The 21,021-nt window shown below is 31.7% G+C and overlaps 2 protein-coding genes across 4 annotated transcripts; one reads left to right on the top strand and one right to left on the bottom strand.

Moving 5' to 3' along the window:
- Positions 1-1,032: 1,032 nt before the first annotated feature.
- On the bottom strand, positions 1,033-3,310 carry LOC127097087 (glycosyltransferase family protein 64 C3). Of its 3 annotated transcripts, XR_007792913.1 has the most exons (3): positions 1,965-3,310; positions 1,489-1,599; positions 1,033-1,181 (listed from the first exon to the last, which is right to left on the bottom strand). XR_007792913.1 is itself a non-coding variant. In XM_051035599.1 (2 exons), the coding sequence occupies exons 1-2, from the start codon at positions 2,939-2,941 to the stop codon at positions 1,574-1,576; spliced, it is 921 nt and encodes a 306-aa protein (XP_050891556.1). In that variant the 5' UTR covers positions 2,942-3,310; the 3' UTR covers positions 1,493-1,573. The 3 variants fall into 3 exon arrangements, 2 of the variants coding, with proteins under 2 accessions (XP_050891556.1, XP_050891555.1); XM_051035599.1 differs by lacking the exon at positions 1,033-1,181 and having other exon boundaries at positions 1,493-1,599; positions 2,047-3,310; XM_051035598.1 differs by lacking the exons at positions 1,033-1,181; positions 1,489-1,599 and having other exon boundaries at positions 1,871-3,310.
- Positions 3,311-10,067: 6,757 nt separating this feature from the next.
- Positions 10,068-11,048, top strand: LOC127092634 (uncharacterized). The gene has a single exon (XM_051031522.1). It carries the CDS (start codon positions 10,121-10,123, stop codon positions 10,823-10,825), a length of 705 nt encoding a protein of 234 aa, XP_050887479.1. The 5' UTR covers positions 10,068-10,120; the 3' UTR covers positions 10,826-11,048.
- The last annotated feature ends 9,973 nt before the right edge of the window (positions 11,049-21,021 follow it).

A 21,021-nucleotide genomic window follows, 5' to 3' on the forward strand; every position in this document is an offset into this window, starting at 1 on the left:
ATGGGTATGGACTATGTACATATCATATCCAAGTCTCCCCTCAGGACGAGCCCATTTATGAATGGGGTTCACACCTAAGCGACATATTCTGAGGCGGGCACCTCATGAGGGTTAGTCTCATATCGCCCTATTGTGAGTCTTTTACAAATATATCACTACAACACTCGTTCAATTTTCTTTGCTTATCACTAACAAATTGATATTAAAGCCTGACTCGACTTGACAGGGAAGCGAAAGTTGGATTATGTTAAAGGATGTGAGACTTAACAACTCATACTTGAATTTCAACACTCTCACAAATGAGTTGTTAAGTCTCACATTGATTATAAAGGGAAAAAATGTTGGATATATAAAAGAAGTGACTCGTACATCTATTATCTTACAATTTTAGATATATAAAAGAAAGGCAAAATACCTTTTCCTTACCTCGGGGTCCATTTTGGTCCCTCAATTTTAAAAAGTTCAAAGTTGATCCTTTAATTGTTCAAACAGCGTCACATTAGTCCTTTCCGTTTTCTCTGTTAGTCAAAGTCAAAATAGCAAACCATTTAGCATACACCTGGCGTTGATGCGGCATATGTGGCATTCTTTCCCTCTCTCTTCCCTCATTCTATCTCATGTTCATGAACATTCATCGTATTCACTAAACAACTAAGAACAACAACAATAATAATTCATCAAAGATCAATCCGAACAAAGCTCAAAGAATGAAAACTAGACATGGTGTAGACTACTGTAAGCACAACATCACATAACAACAATAATTTCACCAATCTGTGAAGAATAGTGAAACCCTAAAAGCTAAATTAAATGTCAATGTTGACGAATTGAGGCATGTAAGTATGAGGATATCATTTTGTGTAGGTGCAGAAACAAGATCGTATCAAGAAACCATAAGAATGACGTGTGTTTGAAGTTCTAACTGATGAAGATCAAGAACACGATGAAGATTCCGATGGAATATGCAGATTCTGATGAGTCTCCGACCAAACTCCGACTAGATGTTTTTTTAAACTTTTCTTTGGAGTTTATGAATTCTGAAGTTTATGGATGCAGACCCATCTGGGATATGTCACATTTGATGATTCTTGAATATCCAACACTCACTTCTGCAATTAATCATGATCATACGCCAGATGGAATAGTTGTAGAGTTTGAGCATTATTGGTGCAGTTTAGGAACTAATTACAACAAGAGATAATAAATGGAAACATAATCAATTTCTTTCTGCTATGCTCTCCTGAAGATTCAAGTCAACTTCGTTTATTACAACATGGATTAATGTTGTAGATTGCAAATGAAATGCATTTTAATTTTCAACGATTTTCAATGTGATATTGAACTAGTGAACTTGATCATGTTATCAAAGAATTTAAATCAAGAATATAATGCGCTTTAATTTTCAACAATTTTCAATGTGATATTAAACTTGTGAACTTGATCATGTTATCAAAGAGTTTAAATCAAGAATATATGTATAACACTCACTCAATGCAATGATCAGTATGATCTCCTGATCTCTTTCCCTGCTTTGGTACTGGATTTTGGACAACATGAGTTAATGATGTCTAAGCTACTGATTTGTGTTTTGTAAATAATCTGCATGAATTTGAATTTGAAAATCAGTTAATGTTATGACCATGGTTCGTGAAATAAATAAACAAGTGGTACATCACACATGCATAAATAAACGCTGTTTCAGCAAAATAGACGAAAATGACTTTTATGACAATGTTTAAATATTAAAAGAATTAAAGGATCTTGAAACTAAATGAACCTCAAAATAAAGTTAAAAAACCACAAATAATATTTAATCAATTATCATTCTGCATAACCAAACACAAACATAGTACTCAAAGACACATTCAAATCTACAAATTTTCACTTCTATAAACAATTTTTGAAGAAAAGAAAAGAACAAATGATATAAATAAAATCACAACAAAAGAAATGGAAGGACACACATTTAGTTTCATTGATCACAAAACACCAATTTACCACCTTTGCGGCACAACCCTTGTTCCCCAATGGAATCAACAATCTTACCATAACTATACCTCAAAGGCATTCTTCCCAAAGCCCTATGAAATTCAGTTATACACACCCCTCTATTTTTTCTATGCTCCCCTTTTCTTCCACTCAAACCCAAGCTAATCTTTCCCTCATCGTTTCGTGCATCACCGTAATCCCTCACTCTTTTTGCACCAACCAAAATAGGACCAACATTGGTTGAATCAGCCACCACAAAATTCATGAGTATGTCCTCGCAATTTCGAACCGAATCAACAATTTTTCTCATTTGGGCCATGCGAGGCCCACCTTCGCAGCTATACCTGAACAAATACTCGCTTTTGAGCAACATGAACTTGGTGAGCACGATCGAGTACCGGTCCGGGTGAACCGTATAAACCCACTCCTTCCGGTTCATATCTACATCATGCGACCTAGCAAAAACCCCAACAATACGCTCCCGGTTCGCTGACCAAACCCGAAACGCAAACTCAAACGACGCACCATCTACCTCAACATCGTCATCACAAACCAAAACGGCATCGGTACTTATGTCGTTTAAACGAGGAAGAAAACGATCGTTTAAACTACTAGAAGGGTTTCGATGTAACGAAATCGAATCAGAAGAGAACGAGAGGTTGAGAGCCAATTGATCAATGACACGTGGAGGTGTAGATGGGTTTCCCCAGAGGACGAGCACAGAGGATACTAATGGTGATAGTGAGTACGTGGCGGCTATTGATTGAAGGATGGGAATGCGGGTTTCGGAGAAACCGTTTATGAGTACTGTGATTTTGTTGGGTTGGAGGTTTTGTGGGTCCCGGTTTTTTGTGGGACCGCAGTGGTTTGAGTCTGATGATGTTGATGTTGGTGTTGATGTGAAGTGGAATAATAGAACAGCGAGGATTAAGGTTGTTGTTGGTGAAGTCATTGCGGTGGTTTACGGTGGGTTTGAGGATTTTGAGGTTGTTGAGTTTTTTTATTGTTAATGATGGGAGTTTGCTTGTTTTTGTAGTGATTGTGCTACATAGTCACATGGAAATGAATGGGTTTGGTGTTGAAGCACGTTGGAACTGAGTTTTGAAGTGGGGGGTTTGGCAATATTGTGGAAAAAATGGATGAGTTATAACCGTCTGATATAACAATATTTAAATCATCATAGATTCATAGACAAAGGTGTCAATTTATCATCCTATGATTTTTAAGAGGACTACTAGTAGTAATGCATTTGAATAGAAAGAACATAAGCTTTTGTATTTTTGTTCCATGAGAAGTTTGTGGACTAGCATGTACATTACAATTTTTGTTGTTGCTGTTATTAACTACAGCCTCTCGAAAACAATAGTGCAAGATATATCACAATTCTTATTTCTCACAACTTTCCTTCACATATTTCTAAACTTTCCAAGACTCCATAAAGAAATAATTAACACTATTAAAGTTGAATTGGAGTTTTATATTGCTAAGATTTTCAAATGATGGGATGTATATGTGTTTAGACATGACTATTCGTGGAAGATACAACCAGGGTACCTTGCCAGTACGAAGAGTGTAAGATGACTTTTAGGTATTTTGAATATCTGAATCTCAAATAATTTTTTTCGATATTAAGGGTTATGAAATTTAGAATCACAGTTCATGGGTCCAGTTGGGGTAAAGAAATTGGTTTCAACCTAATCGTTTGGTTAAGACGTGAGAATAAGAAGACTCGTTCTTTCCCAAGAATATGAGGAATTGTTTCTTTTTTTGAGAAGTGGCAATCACCGCTCCTTCAAGAATACATAGGTTAACACATATTGACACGATGACCACTTAATGGATATGGATTTAGGTCGAGAAACCCATGCCCTAGGCGTGATGGATCGGACGGCTCCTGACCCGTTATGTCATGTCCGCCTGATTCTTTATGTGGCCCTTTGTGACGCTTTTGGGTTGATTGAATCATGATTCATTCTCCCATAACGCCCAATTAAAGTTATCATAGTCCACATTTCCTCAAGCACGAGGTTTGGGAAGAAGGACAGTTAAAAAAAAGCTGTCGAACCGAATCGAACCAGAGCAAACTAAAGTTAAGACAATCGAATCATTATGCTTAGTTAGTGATACAAGTAACACAATAAATACAATGCCTAATAAGTATATATATATATATATATATATATATATATATATATATATATATATATATATATATATATATATATATATATATATTAACAAACAATATATATCAAAGTCATGATACAAAATCATATACAACCAAAATTGATTGACTATTAGGGCCAACTCCAACAACACCGTGGTTTATTATCTACCTTGCACAATTTTAGCTAGTATCGTGAAACATCTTTAAAAGAGTGACCTAGTCCGCGACTCGGCTCAGTAATTTCTTTAGTGGCAATTTTTCATGATCATGAAGTAACAATTTTAAAACATTTTCAAACTGACATGGCTACTGAAGAAATTATTGGTGCTTCTGCGATTGTTGTCTCTGACAAACTGTTCAAGTCTGAGGGAAGTCACTTCAGATGCTGACAATAAAAAAAAGTTTTTCTTAACATTAAAAAAGATTGTCAATATAAAAATATCTTCTAGATCAAACGAGAAAACTAACTGTAAAAATATATGTGGAATCAAATGGATAAGTTAATTTTGATGAGTTGCTGCACAAATTAAAGAAATGATTTACAACTGAGGAAAAAAATCACCTTATGCAAAGAGAATTACCATCTCTAAAAAATTCATACTCTGAATGGATTTGCAAATGACCTGTATGATTATTACAATAATTGCGATATTGTAAAATATGTTTTCGAAAGAATGAAAAAGAAGTATGATATCAAAAAGGTTGGGTGAAAGTTCCATGGAGGCTTAATGTCAGGAACTTCAAAAGATTGATTATGAGATCATGACTAAAGTAATGTCTTTATATGAACAATTTCAAATTGCTTTTATTATTAACAAACTGCCCCTAGTTTGAATGCTTTTAAAAAAAAAATCTTCACGACAAAACAATATATATTTTTTCAATTTAGAGTATGATTACCCGCCTTCGAATTGAAGAAGAATCTTAGAGACAAGATTAAAAGGAAAAATTATTGGTTGTTTCAAACAACAAAGATAAATTCGGCGCAGTTATGAAGCCATTTGGAAAACCATCAAAAAATTAGAACCCCAATGTTGTGAACCAAATTAAAAACGAGAAACCTTCAAGGGCTCCAGTTACCCTAATTGCTAGGCAACAATCACCACCACAAAGAAATGAAACTAGTCTTCTATCTTGCTCAAATTATGGAAAACTAAGTCATATGGCTAAGAAATCTACGATCAAGCATAAATCCAATGTTGCTTCTAATGCATATGTTACCCTGAATAATGGGCAGTTTATTTCTCCGATCATGAAATCAACATGGTTGGTGAACCTAATGGTTGGTGGATAGACATTAACACCTCTCATCGTGTTTGTTATGATCGTGCAATATAAAATATATACATGAATGCTGAAAATAAGAAAGTGTTGTTGGAAGTTACACACATCAATAATGTTGCCATCATTGGAAAAATGGAGCTAAAGTACACCTCTGAAAAGACTTTAATCTTTAAAGATGTCATGTATAATCCTAAGGTTAAAAATGTTAGACAATAGACCTAGATCTAGAGGGGGGGGGGGGGGGGGGGGGGGGGGGGGGGGGGGGGGGGGGGGGGGGGGGGGTGGGGAATAGTTTCCAAGTTAAAAATTTATTTGAAAATTTGATTTAGAAAAATTTATGGCGCGGAAGCAAGTTTAAAATATTTCTCGGATCCAAAATCGTCTAACCGAACCTACTATTGAAAAGTATGGATATGTGTAAGAGTACCAATGGTATGATAATAATCCATAAGTTGATTAATCAACACTTCAAACACTACATTGAATACTCTACTATAGTAATAGTTTATCTCTAATGATAACAACACATGAAAAACTAGTTGAAATAATTTGTCGAACACTTTGCGTGCAATCAACAAAATTTGGATATTAGTATAGTGTTTATAGTTCTTAGAAATCCAATCACTACCAAATGATATGTGGTTACTACATCAACACAAATTTAACAAAAAGTTAAAAAGTTATTATCCAAACAATATTGATCAAGAGATCAAAGTAATCAACAATTTATGAACCGGAAAATAAGAGAGAGAGAGAGAGAGAGAGAGAGAGAGAGAGAGAGAGAGAGAGAGAGTACACAATGATTTGTTTAGGTAGTTCCCCAATCGACCTTGCTATGGGTACGTTTGCCCTCAATTCGAATTCAAATTGAGATATTAATATAATAAATCTTACTTTGCAAATGTATGTATACAAGAGATGAGAAATCAAATTCCACAAACCCTAAGTTTGTTCTTAACTCTAGCACCTCCAAAAACCTTGATCAAAGATTGATCAAGTCACCAACAATGCCACTTTAATTCACTTGTTGTTGCTACTTCTTTGCATGACCTCCTTGTCTCAAAGCATTCACCTGGCTAAATTAATCCCAAGCGCACACTTGTTGAATTCAAGATTTGCAACATGATCCACCGTTTCACGCTACTCCCTTGCACAACACACCTAGTCCCAAGGCTTTCAGTCTATCAGATCCGAATTGCACAACCTTGTCCAAAATTTTCAAACCTTAAAGATCTTGAAGGAAAACCCACCTTTGTTTTCTTATTTGAATCCCTCAAAGATCTCAACCCAATATTCTCGGTGCAACAAATCTAATTGGACGTTATCAATACTAATCTAGATGACACCCAATCAAAAAATGATTATGTGTAGTTTGATTGTGTGTATGCATAGATTGAATTGAATATGATGAGGTGCTTTAAAATCCTGGATTCATGTAAGTTTTACTCACTCTAGAAATCTTACTAGAGAATGATGCATGTATGAAGTATTTAAATGCATGTGTGATTTAGGGCAAAAGTAAATGCCAAGGACCTAAAAAAATATGAATTTTTGAAAAATTACATCGGATAGGTCGACTTGTTCAATGCATAGGTATACCTATCTAAAGTCATGTGTCGACCTATGACTGTTACATGCTCCCTGTGTCGACCTGAAGACTCGGCACATGAGACAGAGGTTACATGATTTAATACAACAACATATGTGTCTACCTATAGACTGCATGTGTCGACCTATAGCTAGGAAATGTTTTCCATAGGTCGACATGTAATTGCATGTGTCGACCTGTAATGTTATTTTTCACAAAAAATCGTTTTTCATGCATGTTTAATGCATGAGACCTTTTCCACATTGTTTCCAAATACTTTTATGCTTCTTAATGCTAAGATGCATATAGAGATTCAGAGGATACCGTCCAATATACATTAACACTAAAGTATTCTAGTTTTGACATAATACAAAACACATCTAACAAAAGTTGCACTCGCATACTCCCTTTTTTATGATGGATAAAATTGAGACGATGCATTTGTAATGAAGAGCCCCTGAATTTATGCACCCCACAACTTCATATTTCTTCTTCCCCTTTGACAATATTGTATCTCCTAAATCTCTAAGTGTAATTTTTAAAAAGATTGATTGGATCGTTCAAAAGAGATAACGACACAATTTACACAATTTATTCTCCGCCTTTTATTTATATATAAACTTTATTGAGTCAACTATTATTTCTTTTAACAAACATGCCAAACCAAATACTGCATTTAATAATAGATGGAGAGAATGAGTAGTAGCATACATGATGTGGATGGAAGCACTTGCTTCAAAATGACTCAACCATAAATTTTAAAGAAGGACACAAAAGTAACAAACTCATGAAAAAGCATTTAACCCAATGGAAACATTTGGAACTTGAAAAATGAAGGTCAAGTGCCAATCTGCATTTTTATTTTCAGTTTTTGCTCAAAAATAAGTAAAATATTTTTTCTTGGAGGTATAAACATGTTCTAAACGGGTCAAAAGGATCAAACTTGTTCTAAACCTTCTTTAAAGATACTCACTCTCTTCTTTACTAATTATCAGATTTATAAAACAAATGTTTTTATTTAACTTTTTTAAAAGTTTAATGTAATGTTATACTTATTATACATATTTAATATAGATAAAAAAAATAAAAAAAATAAAAAAATTATAAAAATTACAATAATAAGATTGTCTTCTATTTGAATATCACAAGATTGTCATCTATTTGAATATCACAAGATTTGAGAGATTAAATTTAAAAGTGATAAAAGTATGCCTAAAAAAAGTGATAAATTGAAAAATAATACTAATTAATAATGTATTGAAAAAAAAACAATCAATCATTTTTGAAATTTTATTTTTACAAATTACTTATATATTTTCGGACAAGGTAGTATAAACTAAACTATTTCAGAAAGTCTAAAATAAATTTCAAATCTTAGAAAGGAAACTCAAAGTGAAAGTGAAAGGTGCATTATAAGAACAAATGTCACTCCTCCATCTTATTTATAAATCTCTTTTGTTATTTCCAATATATTTAAAAAATATAAATAATGTATTATATTTAAAATAAGTTAATATAGATAATAATAATAATAATAATAATAATAATAATTATTATTATTTTAAAATAAAATAATTTGAATAATTATTTTTAAAATTTTATTGTAAAAAAGGAATTAAATAATTAAAAATATTATATCAAAAAATTAAATAATAATTTTAAAAATAAGAGTTTATCGGTTGTATTAGTATGTATGAAAAACTAAAAAAAGAAAGAATAATATCTATCCTATAATTTATAATAGGTCAGTATTTATATTTTTTTCTCTAATGAGTTTATAATTAGAGGTAAAAATCATAACAACTATCAATTAACTATTACTATTATTATAGTTTTTCTTATAATATACTAAATAAATGTTCAAATTAAAATTGGTTTTGAAAGACAATAAATAATATATATATATATATATATATATATATATATATATATATATATAATATATATATATATATATATATATATATATATATATATATATATATATATATATATATATATATATATATTTCAAATTTTAATTATGAGATATAATCTTATTAATGTTGCTTAAAAATATCTCAACTATGTTATCGCTCCCATAAGGGCAACAAAAAAAACAAAAAGTAGTTATTTTCAATTGCATTTTCCAAGTCTAACAGAAAAACTGCATTTTTCAAGCATGCTAAATCTGTTGGCTAAGAAAATGTGTAAATTGTGATATTTTCCAATGAGAAAGAGCCCTGGTTTTGAATTTTAAATTAAATCTCTGGTTTGTACTCTTTGTGAAAATTTATATTGCCCTTATTTTGATAATAATTAAAATACAATTGATTATTTTGAGAAGATTAAATAAAATAATTACATTTTATAAGGAATGTGATGTATTCTTTTTCTTGATAAAGATGAACTATTTTTTTAATTATTAATTAAAATTAATTTATAATATAGAATAAATATGTACTTGTCATCACTATCACTAGTGTTTAGTTGTTGTAATCTGAACATGGCATGTGATTGATTAATGAAACTCTGAACATTACCCTCCCTTGTTTTGTAGGTTAAGTCCATATGGGGTTGGTTTATTTTAATAAGTTATACAATTAAATTGTTTTATCATGAGTATATCGTAATTAATCGTCTTTCTTACACAATTTTAAATGATACTGTAAAATATTTTAAAGAGAGTGACTTAGACTACAACTCCATCCTAATTTTTTGAATCATAATTTTTCAAAATCATGAAACTATAAATTGTGTAAGTTGTATATTGTAAGGGACAAATCCTTCACAACATAGCAATCCACACTTTAAATTTTCACAAAAAGAAAAAGCTATCCACATTTGTGTGATGGTCAACCACTCAACCTCGAAAACAATTGCTTCAAATGGGGAGGCATGTGAAAAAAAATTGTTGGGATCCTAACCTAAATTCATAAATTACAATATATATTCCATAGTTTTTCCACAAGTTGCATTTTTATCTGCATTTTTCTAAGGTGTACTTCCACCGTAAACATGGCCCTTTAACTCAACCTAACGTGGAAAAACTTCTTTGGTTTTCTCATTCATTTGCATGTGACACACACAAAAGTTCAATCCCTTATTAGAATATGTATACTAAAAAAAACAAAATTTTCATTATATTATTGAGAAATGCAAACTTCCAAAGTCACCATCCTTCTATAAATTGGAAACATGCAACCTCTTCAAACCAAGTTCAACACAAAAACAAACAAAGAGAATCTACATATCCAACAGACACCATCATCACCATGGATCAAAAGAAATCTAACAAAATCAGAGAAATTGTTAGACTTCAACAGATCCTTAAGAAATGGCGAAGAATCGCGAACTCATCAAAAACAACAGCAACAACCACAAACAACAGCCTCACTAGAAGCAAAAGCATGAAGTTTCTGAAAAGAACACTGTCTCTATCGGAACGTGAAGGAACAGCAACAACAACAACATCCTCAAACAATGGTTCTGTTCCAAAAGGTTATTTAGCAGTTTGTGTTGGAGAAGAGCTCAAGAGGTTTATTATACCGACTGAATATTTGAGTCATGAAGGTTTTATGTTTCTTTTGAGAGAAGCTGAAGAAGAATTTGGGTTTCAACAAACTGGTATTTTGAGATTTCCTTGTGAAGTTTCTGTGTTTGAGAGTGTTTTGAAGATGGTTGAAGATGGAAAGAATAATGAGAAATTGTGTAATAAAGAATGTAGATCTATTAGCATTGAAGAAATGATGGGTTATTGTTCTTTAGAAAATCAACTTGCTTGTTCTCATCATCCTCAAAGTCCATTATGTAGATAGTTTGATTAATTTGATTTGATGTTGCAAATTTTTATCCATTTTTTTTTTGTCTTTTATCTTCTTATTCTCGCAAGAAAAAATTAATGTATGAGAGAGATAATCCATTTGGACTTTGATGGTTAAAATCTTCTTTTCTAGAGCTTTATTCCACTCCTCTCGTGACATTTGTAATGCTATTTCTCTGTCTCTAAATATTTATATTTTAACTTGCATATTTGATGTATGAATTGATTTTAATAGTTTATAGATTAAATTGATAAAATAATAATACTCTAAAGACAAAATTAATTATTGATTTTTGATTAATTATTTCTCAAATATTTTTAATAGGATAGATCTATCAGCCTATTGCGTGAGGTAAGGGTGATGCCCATCTTTTTTTTTTGGTTGAGTTTTTTTATGGTCAGACAACAAGATTGTATCTTGGGGATGAACATATTATGTCATCCACTGAGTGTAACATAGTGATCCGTTAGAGCTGCTCCTTTTTGCTTTTGTGTCACACCCACTCATTCATCAGGTTTGAGACAATCGTAAGCTTCTTCTCCATGCCTAGTATAATGATGATGAGACCATTATAAAGGATTTACAGGAGGCGACTAAAGCCATTGACATCATTCAGGAGACAAGTCGAAGTTTAGATCTCGAATTGAATATTCATAAGACTGAATTCTTTTGGCCTTCGCGTGATAGTAGTAAACTTCGTGAGGATTTGTTCTTGTCGGACATTGGGAGGCAAATGTTGGGGATGAAGTTGCTTGGAGGGACTGTTAGTCAAGATGAAGGCTTTATCAAGGGGTTGTTCATGAAGAGATCTTCAAAGGATGTTGAGTTAATTTATCTTCCACTACAATTTAGAGATCCTCAGAGTGAGATTCTTCTACTTCGATCCTGCATGGGTATTTCCTTTTTCCTCCCTAAGAACGTGGCAACCTAATCATATGGAGGAAGCAGCTATTTCATTTGGTAAAGAGTTGCAAAGGGCGGTTGAAGACACCATGATTGGTGGAGGTGATTTCTTCGGGGACCTTCAATGAATAGTGGCTTCTTTACCATTACAGTTGAGGGAATGGGTTTGTACTCAGCAGTATAGGCTACCTCATATGCTTTTGTTGATTCTAAGGCCCAATCTTGACTGTTACAAGATCATATATTGATAGACAGTAGAGTATATAGTATAGACTCTGATTTCAAGAGAGCTTTGGATGGTTTTGGTGTTGCGATTTCAGAGTTTGATCTTAGCCATTTTACTAGCAAGGACATCGTCCTTCCTAAAGCACAACATATTTTGACGAGTTTCCTTTTTAGTAAAAGTGTTTAGGACATGGATGTAAAATTTGACATGACCACAAGACAAAAGTCAGTTTTTGGTTGTTGTCAAGCCGCACATGCTCATGATTTTCTCCTTGTTCTTCCTATTGATTGGCTAGGTTAACATTTATCATCAATGGAGTACTGTACTATCCTGAGATACCGCCTTATGATTCTCTTATTTCCTATTGATGAGGTTTGTCCTGTTTGTCGCAAAGCGTGCTTGGATACATTTGGGACACATGATTCATTGTAGGGAGTTTTCAACCTTCAAATACTGATATGATCTTGTGAGGGATGTCCTATTTGATATATTTTCTCGGACCGAAGTATTTGTGAAGTAAGAAGCGCCAATGAATTTCTTGACTGACCCACATAAAAGGAGAATGATACTTAGGTCAACAGATGTTTTGGTGTGCGAGTGGGTAAGAGTGAAACATGCATGTGTAGACTTGATAAGGATTTCTCCACTGATGGGACTGAGGATGGGAGGTTATACCGTGGGACAAACACCTCTCAAAGTCACTTCAATTAAAATAGTCACATATAAAAAAAAACGTGTTCCGACAACAACATGTTTTCATATCAGTTGTCTTTAACATTTTTGCTTTCTTAGAACAAAAAATAATGGATCTTTTACAGAGAGTCCACTGACTTATACATATCAATATTGTATATCCTAAATCTATAAATATAATTTTTAAAAAAATTGATTGGATTGTTCAAAAGAGATAACGACACAATTTATTCTCCGCCTTTTATTTATATATAAACTTTATTGAGTCAACTATTATTTCTTTTAACGAACATGCAAAACCAAATACTACATTTAATAATAGATGGAGAAAATGAGTAGTGGCATACATGATGTGGAAGCACCTGCTTCAAAATGACTCAACCATGAATTTAAAAAAAAGGACACAAAAGTAACAAACTCATGAAAAAACATTTAACCTTCTTGGAGGTTAAATGAAGGTCAAGTGTCAAGTGTCAATGTGCATTTTCATTTTCAATTTTTGCTAAAAAAAATAAAATATTTTTCCTTGGAGATATAAACATGTTCTAAACGGGTCAAAAGGATCTAACTTGTTCTAAACCTTCTTTAAAGATACTCACTCTCTTTTTTACTAATTGTCAGATTTATAAAACAAATGTTTTTTTTAAAGCTTAATGAAATGTTATACTTATTATACATATTTAATATAAATAAAAAAATAAGAAATATAAAAATATTATAAAAATTACAATAATAAGATTGTCTTCTATTTGAATATCACAAGATTGTCATCTATTTGAATATCACAAAATTTGAGAGATTAAATTTAGAAATTTAGAAGTGATAAAAGTATGCCAAAAAATAGTGATGAAATATTAATTATATCATTCAATTGAAAAATAATACTAATTAATAATGTATTGAAAGAAAAAAAACAATCAATCATTTATGAAATTTTATTGTTACAAATTACTTATATATTATGGGACAGTGTAGTATAAAATAAACAATTTAAAAAAGTATAGAGTAAATTTTAAGGCTTAGAAAGGTAACTCGGTAACTGGAAGTGAAAGGCGCATTATAAGAACAAATGTCACTCCTCCATCTTATTTATATATCTCTTTCGTTATTTTCAATATACTTAGAAAATATAAATAATGTATTATATTTAAAATAAGTTAATAATAATAATAATAATAATAATAATAATAATAATTTAATAATTATTTTTAAAAATTTATTGTAAAAAAGAAAATAAATAATTAAAAATATTATATCAAAAGATTAAATAATAATTTTAAAAATAAGAGTTTGTTAGTTGTATTAGTATGTATGAACAAAAAGATATAAACGAATAATATATATCCTATAATTTATAATAGGTCAGTATTTGTATTTTTTTTCTCTAATGAATTTATAATTAGAGGTAAAAATCATAACAACCATCAATTAATTATTATTATTATTATTATTATTATTATTATTATTATTATAGTTTTTCTCATAATATACTAAATAAATGTTCAAATGAAAATTTGTTTTGAAAGTCAATATATATATATATATATATATATATATATATATATATATATATATATATATATATATATATATAATATATATATATATATATATATATATATATATATATATATATATATATATATATATAATTTTAATTAAAAGAGATATAATTTTATTAATGTTGTTTAAAAATATCTCAACTATGTTATCGCTCCCGTACGGGCAACACAAAAAAAAAGAAACAAAAAGTAGTTATTTTCAATTGCATTTTCCAAGTCTAATAAAGAAACTGCATTTTCCAAATAGAAGCATGTTAAATCTGTTGGCTAAGAAAATGTGTAAATTGTGATATTTTCCGATGAGAAGGTCCTGGTTTTGAATTTTAAATAAAATCCCTGGTTTGTACTCTTTGTGAAAATTTACATAGCCCTTATTTTGATAATAATTAAAATACAATTGATTATTTTGAGAAGATTAAATAAAATAATTACACTTTATAAGGAATGTGATGTATTCTTTTTCTTGATAAAGATGACCTATTTTTTTAATTATAAAATTAATTTATAATATAGAATAAATATGTACTTGTCATCACTATCACTAGTGTTTAGTTGTTGTAATCTAAACATGGCATGTGATTGATTAATGAAACTCTGAACATTACCCTCCCTTGTTTTGTAGGTTAAGTCCATATGGGGTTGGTTTATTTTAATAATTTGTGATTATGACTAAGATCCTAAGTAAATAATTAATTTTAAAGTGAGGGAAATTGGTTGTGTGACATGTGTATGGACTATGGTTTCCGATGCTAACTGCCCTATAAGTCTAGTAGTCGTACAATACAATTGTACCATTCAAACCTTGTTTTATTTTATTGCCTTAGACTTCTTATTAACTTGTCAATAGTTCACTTTAATAAAGTTACATTTTTAGTACTTCCAAGAGAACCATGTGACCATGGCAGTTTCTAGACTTCGAGTTCCTAGATCTAATTAGTCCAACTTTGCACTTCATTTTGTAAGTGGTTATATCTATCATCATTAGGTAAATTGAATATGTTCCATAATAAATTTGAAAATATATTTTTGGATGCATCTTAGTTATATTAAATTAATGCATAAGTGAGATTTGGGACACATCTTCATTTTGTTAGAAATGAATCCAGAAATACATATTTGTAATAATTATATATGCATCCATCTAGGTGCAAGTGAGTTACAATATTATTTTGTTTTATATTAGTCTGAATATTCATCTCCGTCACAAAATTTGACATTATTTTAAAGAAATGCACTTATGTAATATGTCATATATAATAAATATACTATAATAAATTTGTTATCAATTCAATCATACACTAATATCATAAGATTAAAATGTAATTTATTAGAATCAATCCAGAATTCACGGTACCATTTAAATGACAAATTACAAAACAATAATATTATACATAATCCATAATACAAATACTATCAAATACTACATGATATATTGAACCCCTTGTTCTTTCTCCGTCTTCTATACTACAATGTCGTATGTGCCTCAAATAGAATGACATCTATAGTGGCCCTCCCAAAAGTGCCTTTCGAAATGACTTCTCTCTCTTTACACGCTCACACAAAACAGACGACATGCAAGCAACACATCAACGACATGATCTTTCCTAGTCTGCTTCTCCTATAGTATCTCCTAATAAGCTAGTCTGGGTGGATCTCTGTGAGCATCTGGTATCATGTAAGGATGTGACACTATAAAATACTATTGGATGTAGTCCAATGCATTACTCCATTCGCAAGAAACTGACACACTTGGTGTTTCATCTAATATCAGATGATTATAGAAATTATCATACACCGTATCTACATCTTTGTGGACCATATTAGGAAGAGCAGACACCGAGGGGTCTCTTGGAATACCCTGCATAAACACGAACCATTGCGTGACTCGCTCAGGAAGATGTGGATACATCAGGCATCACCCACAAATGAAACATCAAAAGTAGAAGGCTATGTCATCCAAGGGATGCGCCTGAGAGTGATATTCGAACGTCTGAAAGAGTATATCATTTGCTGCAGTGCACTCAAGAAACACTTTGAAGGGCTCGATTGGCTGATTCCCTATGAGCAGAACGAATGCACGTGCACTTGGTTAATCCTCAATGTATTCACAAAGTATAACCAGATGGAGATGCGTGGAAAGTTATGGAGGTTCTATGCCTAAAAATGGCACATATGAATTATTACTAATGGCGTAGCACAAGTGTTATAAAAATAGTACAATAACATTAAGTGTGCAAATATATTACCGTAAACAACGTGCAACTAGTTGCCATCCGTCTATTCGTCCAAAGATAACCTTCAACTAACTTTGAGTACAGGTAACCAAATAAGTAACCCCTAGTTGTACTCATGAATATGACCAAAGTCAATGAAGTGTCTGAGGTAAACCACATCAACGTAATATGAACTTTTGTCCATAAATATGGATGTGGAAAACATGTACATGAGGTATGTCCTCAATGTAAATGCTCTATGATGTATAACCTATGCACCATCACCATCGGTTTTCGTTTTCGCAGCCAAGTGGTGTACATATAGCTTCTCTAGGAATGTAATTCTAGCATGACACCCGCTTGTGTCTTCCAACTTCTTTAGGGAATCCTTTGGGCCAACTCCTAAATAGGTCACCATCATATCCAGTGCATTAGGTATGGTCATCATGAAGTGGTATAACAATCTTCCTTGGATCGTAAGATGTAACAGAGATGACACATCATCTAGTGTGATGGACATCTCACAATGCAGAAGATGAAAAGATGACGTCTCTGAGTGCCATCTCTCAATGAAAGTTGATAGCATACCATGGTTAATAATAGTATAATTGGCCATGGATAAATCTCACAGCCCAGATAATTGCATGGTATCATGAAACAATTGCTCCTCAGGCTGTTGCAACCTCATAATCTTCCTACCATGGTTGATGCATTTTAAAGCACCATGGTACTGCAAAAAATACATCATCATTAGAAATTTCAAATATTATAACACATATGTTTCAAAGAATAAATACAGATAAATTTTACCTCTCCATCCCATACGTCCCCAACAACATGATCTGCATATGAAGGCAATAGTGAAGTGTCAAAGGGGCCTTCTCCAAAATCCTCAGGAATTGAAGCATCGACAATAGGTGCATTAACCTGGGCTATTGGGGCTTCCGAGGAAACAACAGGTGATACCTTCCTCTGGGAAGACAAAGACATAAACATTTGAACCCTAGAAGTTGACACTTCCATATCAAATGAACTAGCATTAGTCGGTGGTTGCCAGGGTCGGCCTCTTTCCCTGTGAACAAATGCACGTTGGGACACTCTACCGTGCATTAATTATTCTTGGTTGTCAATCATGTTACATATAATTAAACCAGACATATGAGACAAAGTAGATAAAATCAATTCCAGGCGAAAGACATTCAAAATCAAACCAAACAATGTAGACAAACATAATATGGAAGTGAACTTCCATATTCTTGGAAAATGAAAGTCTAAAAAAATACGGAAGTGCACTTCCGTAGTTTCCTGCAACTCATAAAACACAACAATGGCAGAAACGCATGGAAATTAAAATGAGACAAAATAAATTTCTCAGTAAACTACATAATAACAAGTGTGACTACCTATACATTGATTTCTTACATAAACTAATATTTCTATTTTATAATTCATGTAGAGGAAAAAAAAGGTCCTTGGATTGAAAAACTTACCAAATGTGTAATTGGTGTTGAATAACTTGGATTGAATGAATGTTAAGACGTAATTGATAACCCACTTGGATTGAATGAAGTAGAAAATGCACTTGAATAGAGAAGCTTGAGAAATGTGGGGGAGTTTTTACTGGAAATAAGGAATGGGGGAAGTTATGGCGTGTATTTGACTGGAAATGAGAAAACCCTCAAACCAAGCTATGAGAGCTTGTTTGAGGTCATAAAGTGATTTCTTAAGTTTGTAAACATGATATGGATGGACTGAATCCTCAAACCAGGTGGTTGTTTGATATACACTTCTTCATAAATGACACCATTTAAAAATTCAATTTTAACATCCATTTGATATAAAATGATATTATGATTAATAACATAAGATAAAAGTAATACCTTCTTGTTGACTTTAGCCTTGAGCTACCAATCTAGCTTTATTCCTTATCATTTCACCTTGCTCATTAAGCTTGTTTCTATATACCCATTTTGTTCCAATAATGTTCTTCTAATGAGGTTTGCGTACCATATCCCAAACATTATTTCTTTGAAACTGATTCAGCTCTTCTTGCATTTCCATATTTCATCCATCATCAGATAGTGCTTCATCAATAGAAGTAGGTTCAATTATAGAAATAAGTCCTAGCATTAAATGTTCATCTCTGAATGCAAATCTTATTCTTATAGGACTATACTTATTTCGAATGATTTGCTCTTATAGATGTAAAAACTTGTACTTAAATGTCTTCTTAGATTTTGTTACCTCTTGTGAGCCATCATGAGCTTCTTCAGAAGCTTCTTCCTCTGGATGAGATTCAGAAGTTGGATTAGCTTCTAAACCATCAGCTACTGGACAATAAGCTTTTGAAGGTTTGGTAACTTCTGAACCACCATCTTCTGAAGTGTCTTTAGATACATGAAAATGTGAAAAACTTTCAACTAGCTCTGACATTTTATTTTCAGGATCTTTATCATAAAATTTGATGTGTATTGACTCTTCAACCATTTTGGTTTTAGATTTATACACCTTATATGCTTTTGAGTGTTCAGAGTATCCTAAAAAGATAACCTTTTGAGCTTTGACATCAAATTTCTTTAGATAGACTTTTTTGTTTAAGATGTAACATGTACATCCAAATGGATAAAAATAAGAAATACTTGGATTTCTTCCTTTAAAAAGCTCATATGAAGTTTGTTCAAAATATGTCTAATATAGATTCTATTCTAAACATAACATGTTGTGTTTAGAGCTTCTACCCACAAGTACTTAGGTAAATTATTTTTATGGATCATGGTTCTAACCATTTTGTAAAGATATGTTCTTTCTCACTACAACTCCATTTTGCTATGGCTCATTTTCAAATTCTCCTCCATGATCATTTTTGACTTTTAATTTTTTTATTCATTTTCAGTTTGTAATTGTATGCAGAAGATGTTGAACACATCATATGATTCATCTTAAGTTCTGAGGAATTTTACCTAAGTCCATCTACTATAGTCATCAAATATGAATAATCTATGTTTCTCCCATTGATTGAGGCAGTGCCAAGTGAACCAAATAAATCAATGTGAAACAGTTCTAAGGGTCTAGAGGTAGATACAATGTTATTTGATTTAAAAGAGGTTTTGTTAATTTTTTCTACTTGGCATGCTCCACAAAGATCATCTGAGTGGTAATTGAGTTCTAGAAAACCTTTGACACGATTTAACTTGCTAAGCTTAAAGATTAATCTCTAGTTAGCATGTCCTAGCCTTCTACGCCATAATCATTTTTCATCACTCACTGATAGAAGGCAAAGTACCTTCTGATTAGCCAATGCAAAGAAATTAATTTTTATAAACATTTCCTTTTCACCTACCTTTGAACACTATGGACTTGTCAGTCTCATTCATGACTATACAATTAAATACAAATTGTTTCTTCATCCTTTTCAAGATAAACTTAAATACAAATTGCATTTAATTTACTTTTTTTCTCATCTTTTATATAACCAACAACCAGTAAGAATTGTTTTTACATCTTTCAAAGCAATTTATTTCAACAAAATATTAGTCAAATTATTTTTATTTTTTTACTTTTCTTAATAAGTGTGTTTTTTATTTTTTCTCTTATATTTTGGGACATAGGGAGTACTTCATAACCACTGTCACAAAATTGACTAATTCTCAGTAGGTTACGTTTTAGTTCATTTACTAACAAACATTATTTATAGAAATAGAAGAATTACTAATAATACTTATACCAATGATCTTTCCTTTATGGTTTCCTCCAAACCCCACAGTTCCTCCCTCTTTTAGAGTTAGGGTTTGGAATATATGCTTTTATCCTATCATATGTCGTGATCAGCCACTATCCAGGTACCAAGATTAATGTTTTGCTTCTCCTTTGAAGCATATTTGTTGCAAAAACGCTTTCAGATTTAGGTACCCATAATCTTAGGGGTCCTTTGGGGTTAGTTTTGACAGACTTCTTCTTATTTTGTACCTTATCTTTCATATAGTAAGGCTTAGGATCATTCAATACTTTTGGTTTAAAAGTTTGATGTCTTGAATAAATCTTAGCCTTTGGTTTTGAACATTTCAAAACCTTAGACTCTGATGTCTTAGGATCTGATTTTTTCAGAGCCTTTGACTTTAGAGGTTTTGGTTTTGGTTTCTCAAGAACCTTTGACTTTGAAGTCCCATGTTTTGTTTCTTCATAACCTTTGATTCTACAGTTTTAGGTTCTGACTAGTTTAGAACATTTGCTTTGTCAACAGCAGGTACAAAATAGGAATCTAGCCCTTTCTGAGCCGAGCTCGAAGAAAAAGGTTTTATCGGTTTAATCAAGGTTTCAAACATTGAATTAAAAGGTTTTTAATAATAATCAATACCCTCTCATTTTCTCCTTCTTACACAATAAATCATGGATGCAAATTTTGACCCGTTAAGTCCAGTTATGATAAACTCCTGAATAGTCGTTTCATGCACATCAAGAGGTTTATCAGACATTTCTTTTACTATAGAAATATGATCTCTTTTTTAAAGCTTTATTTTTATTTTGAGAAGATTTTAATTCATCTTTCAATAGATCATATTGGTTTTTCAAGATTTTCATATGTATGACTTTTTC

This window comes from Lathyrus oleraceus, chromosome 6 (genome assembly GCF_024323335.1).
Source record: "Lathyrus oleraceus cultivar Zhongwan6 chromosome 6, CAAS_Psat_ZW6_1.0, whole genome shotgun sequence".
NCBI lineage: Eukaryota > Viridiplantae > Streptophyta > Magnoliopsida > Fabales > Fabaceae > Lathyrus > Lathyrus oleraceus.

Excerpts from the sequence above, each read along its gene's own strand:
- LOC127097087 (XM_051035598.1), bottom strand. The coding sequence starts at position 2,941 with ATGACTTCACCAACAACAACCTTAATCCTCGCTGTTCTATTATTCCAC.
- LOC127092634 (XM_051031522.1), top strand. The coding sequence starts at position 10,121 with ATGTATACTAAAAAAAACAAAATTTTCATTATATTATTGAGAAATGCA.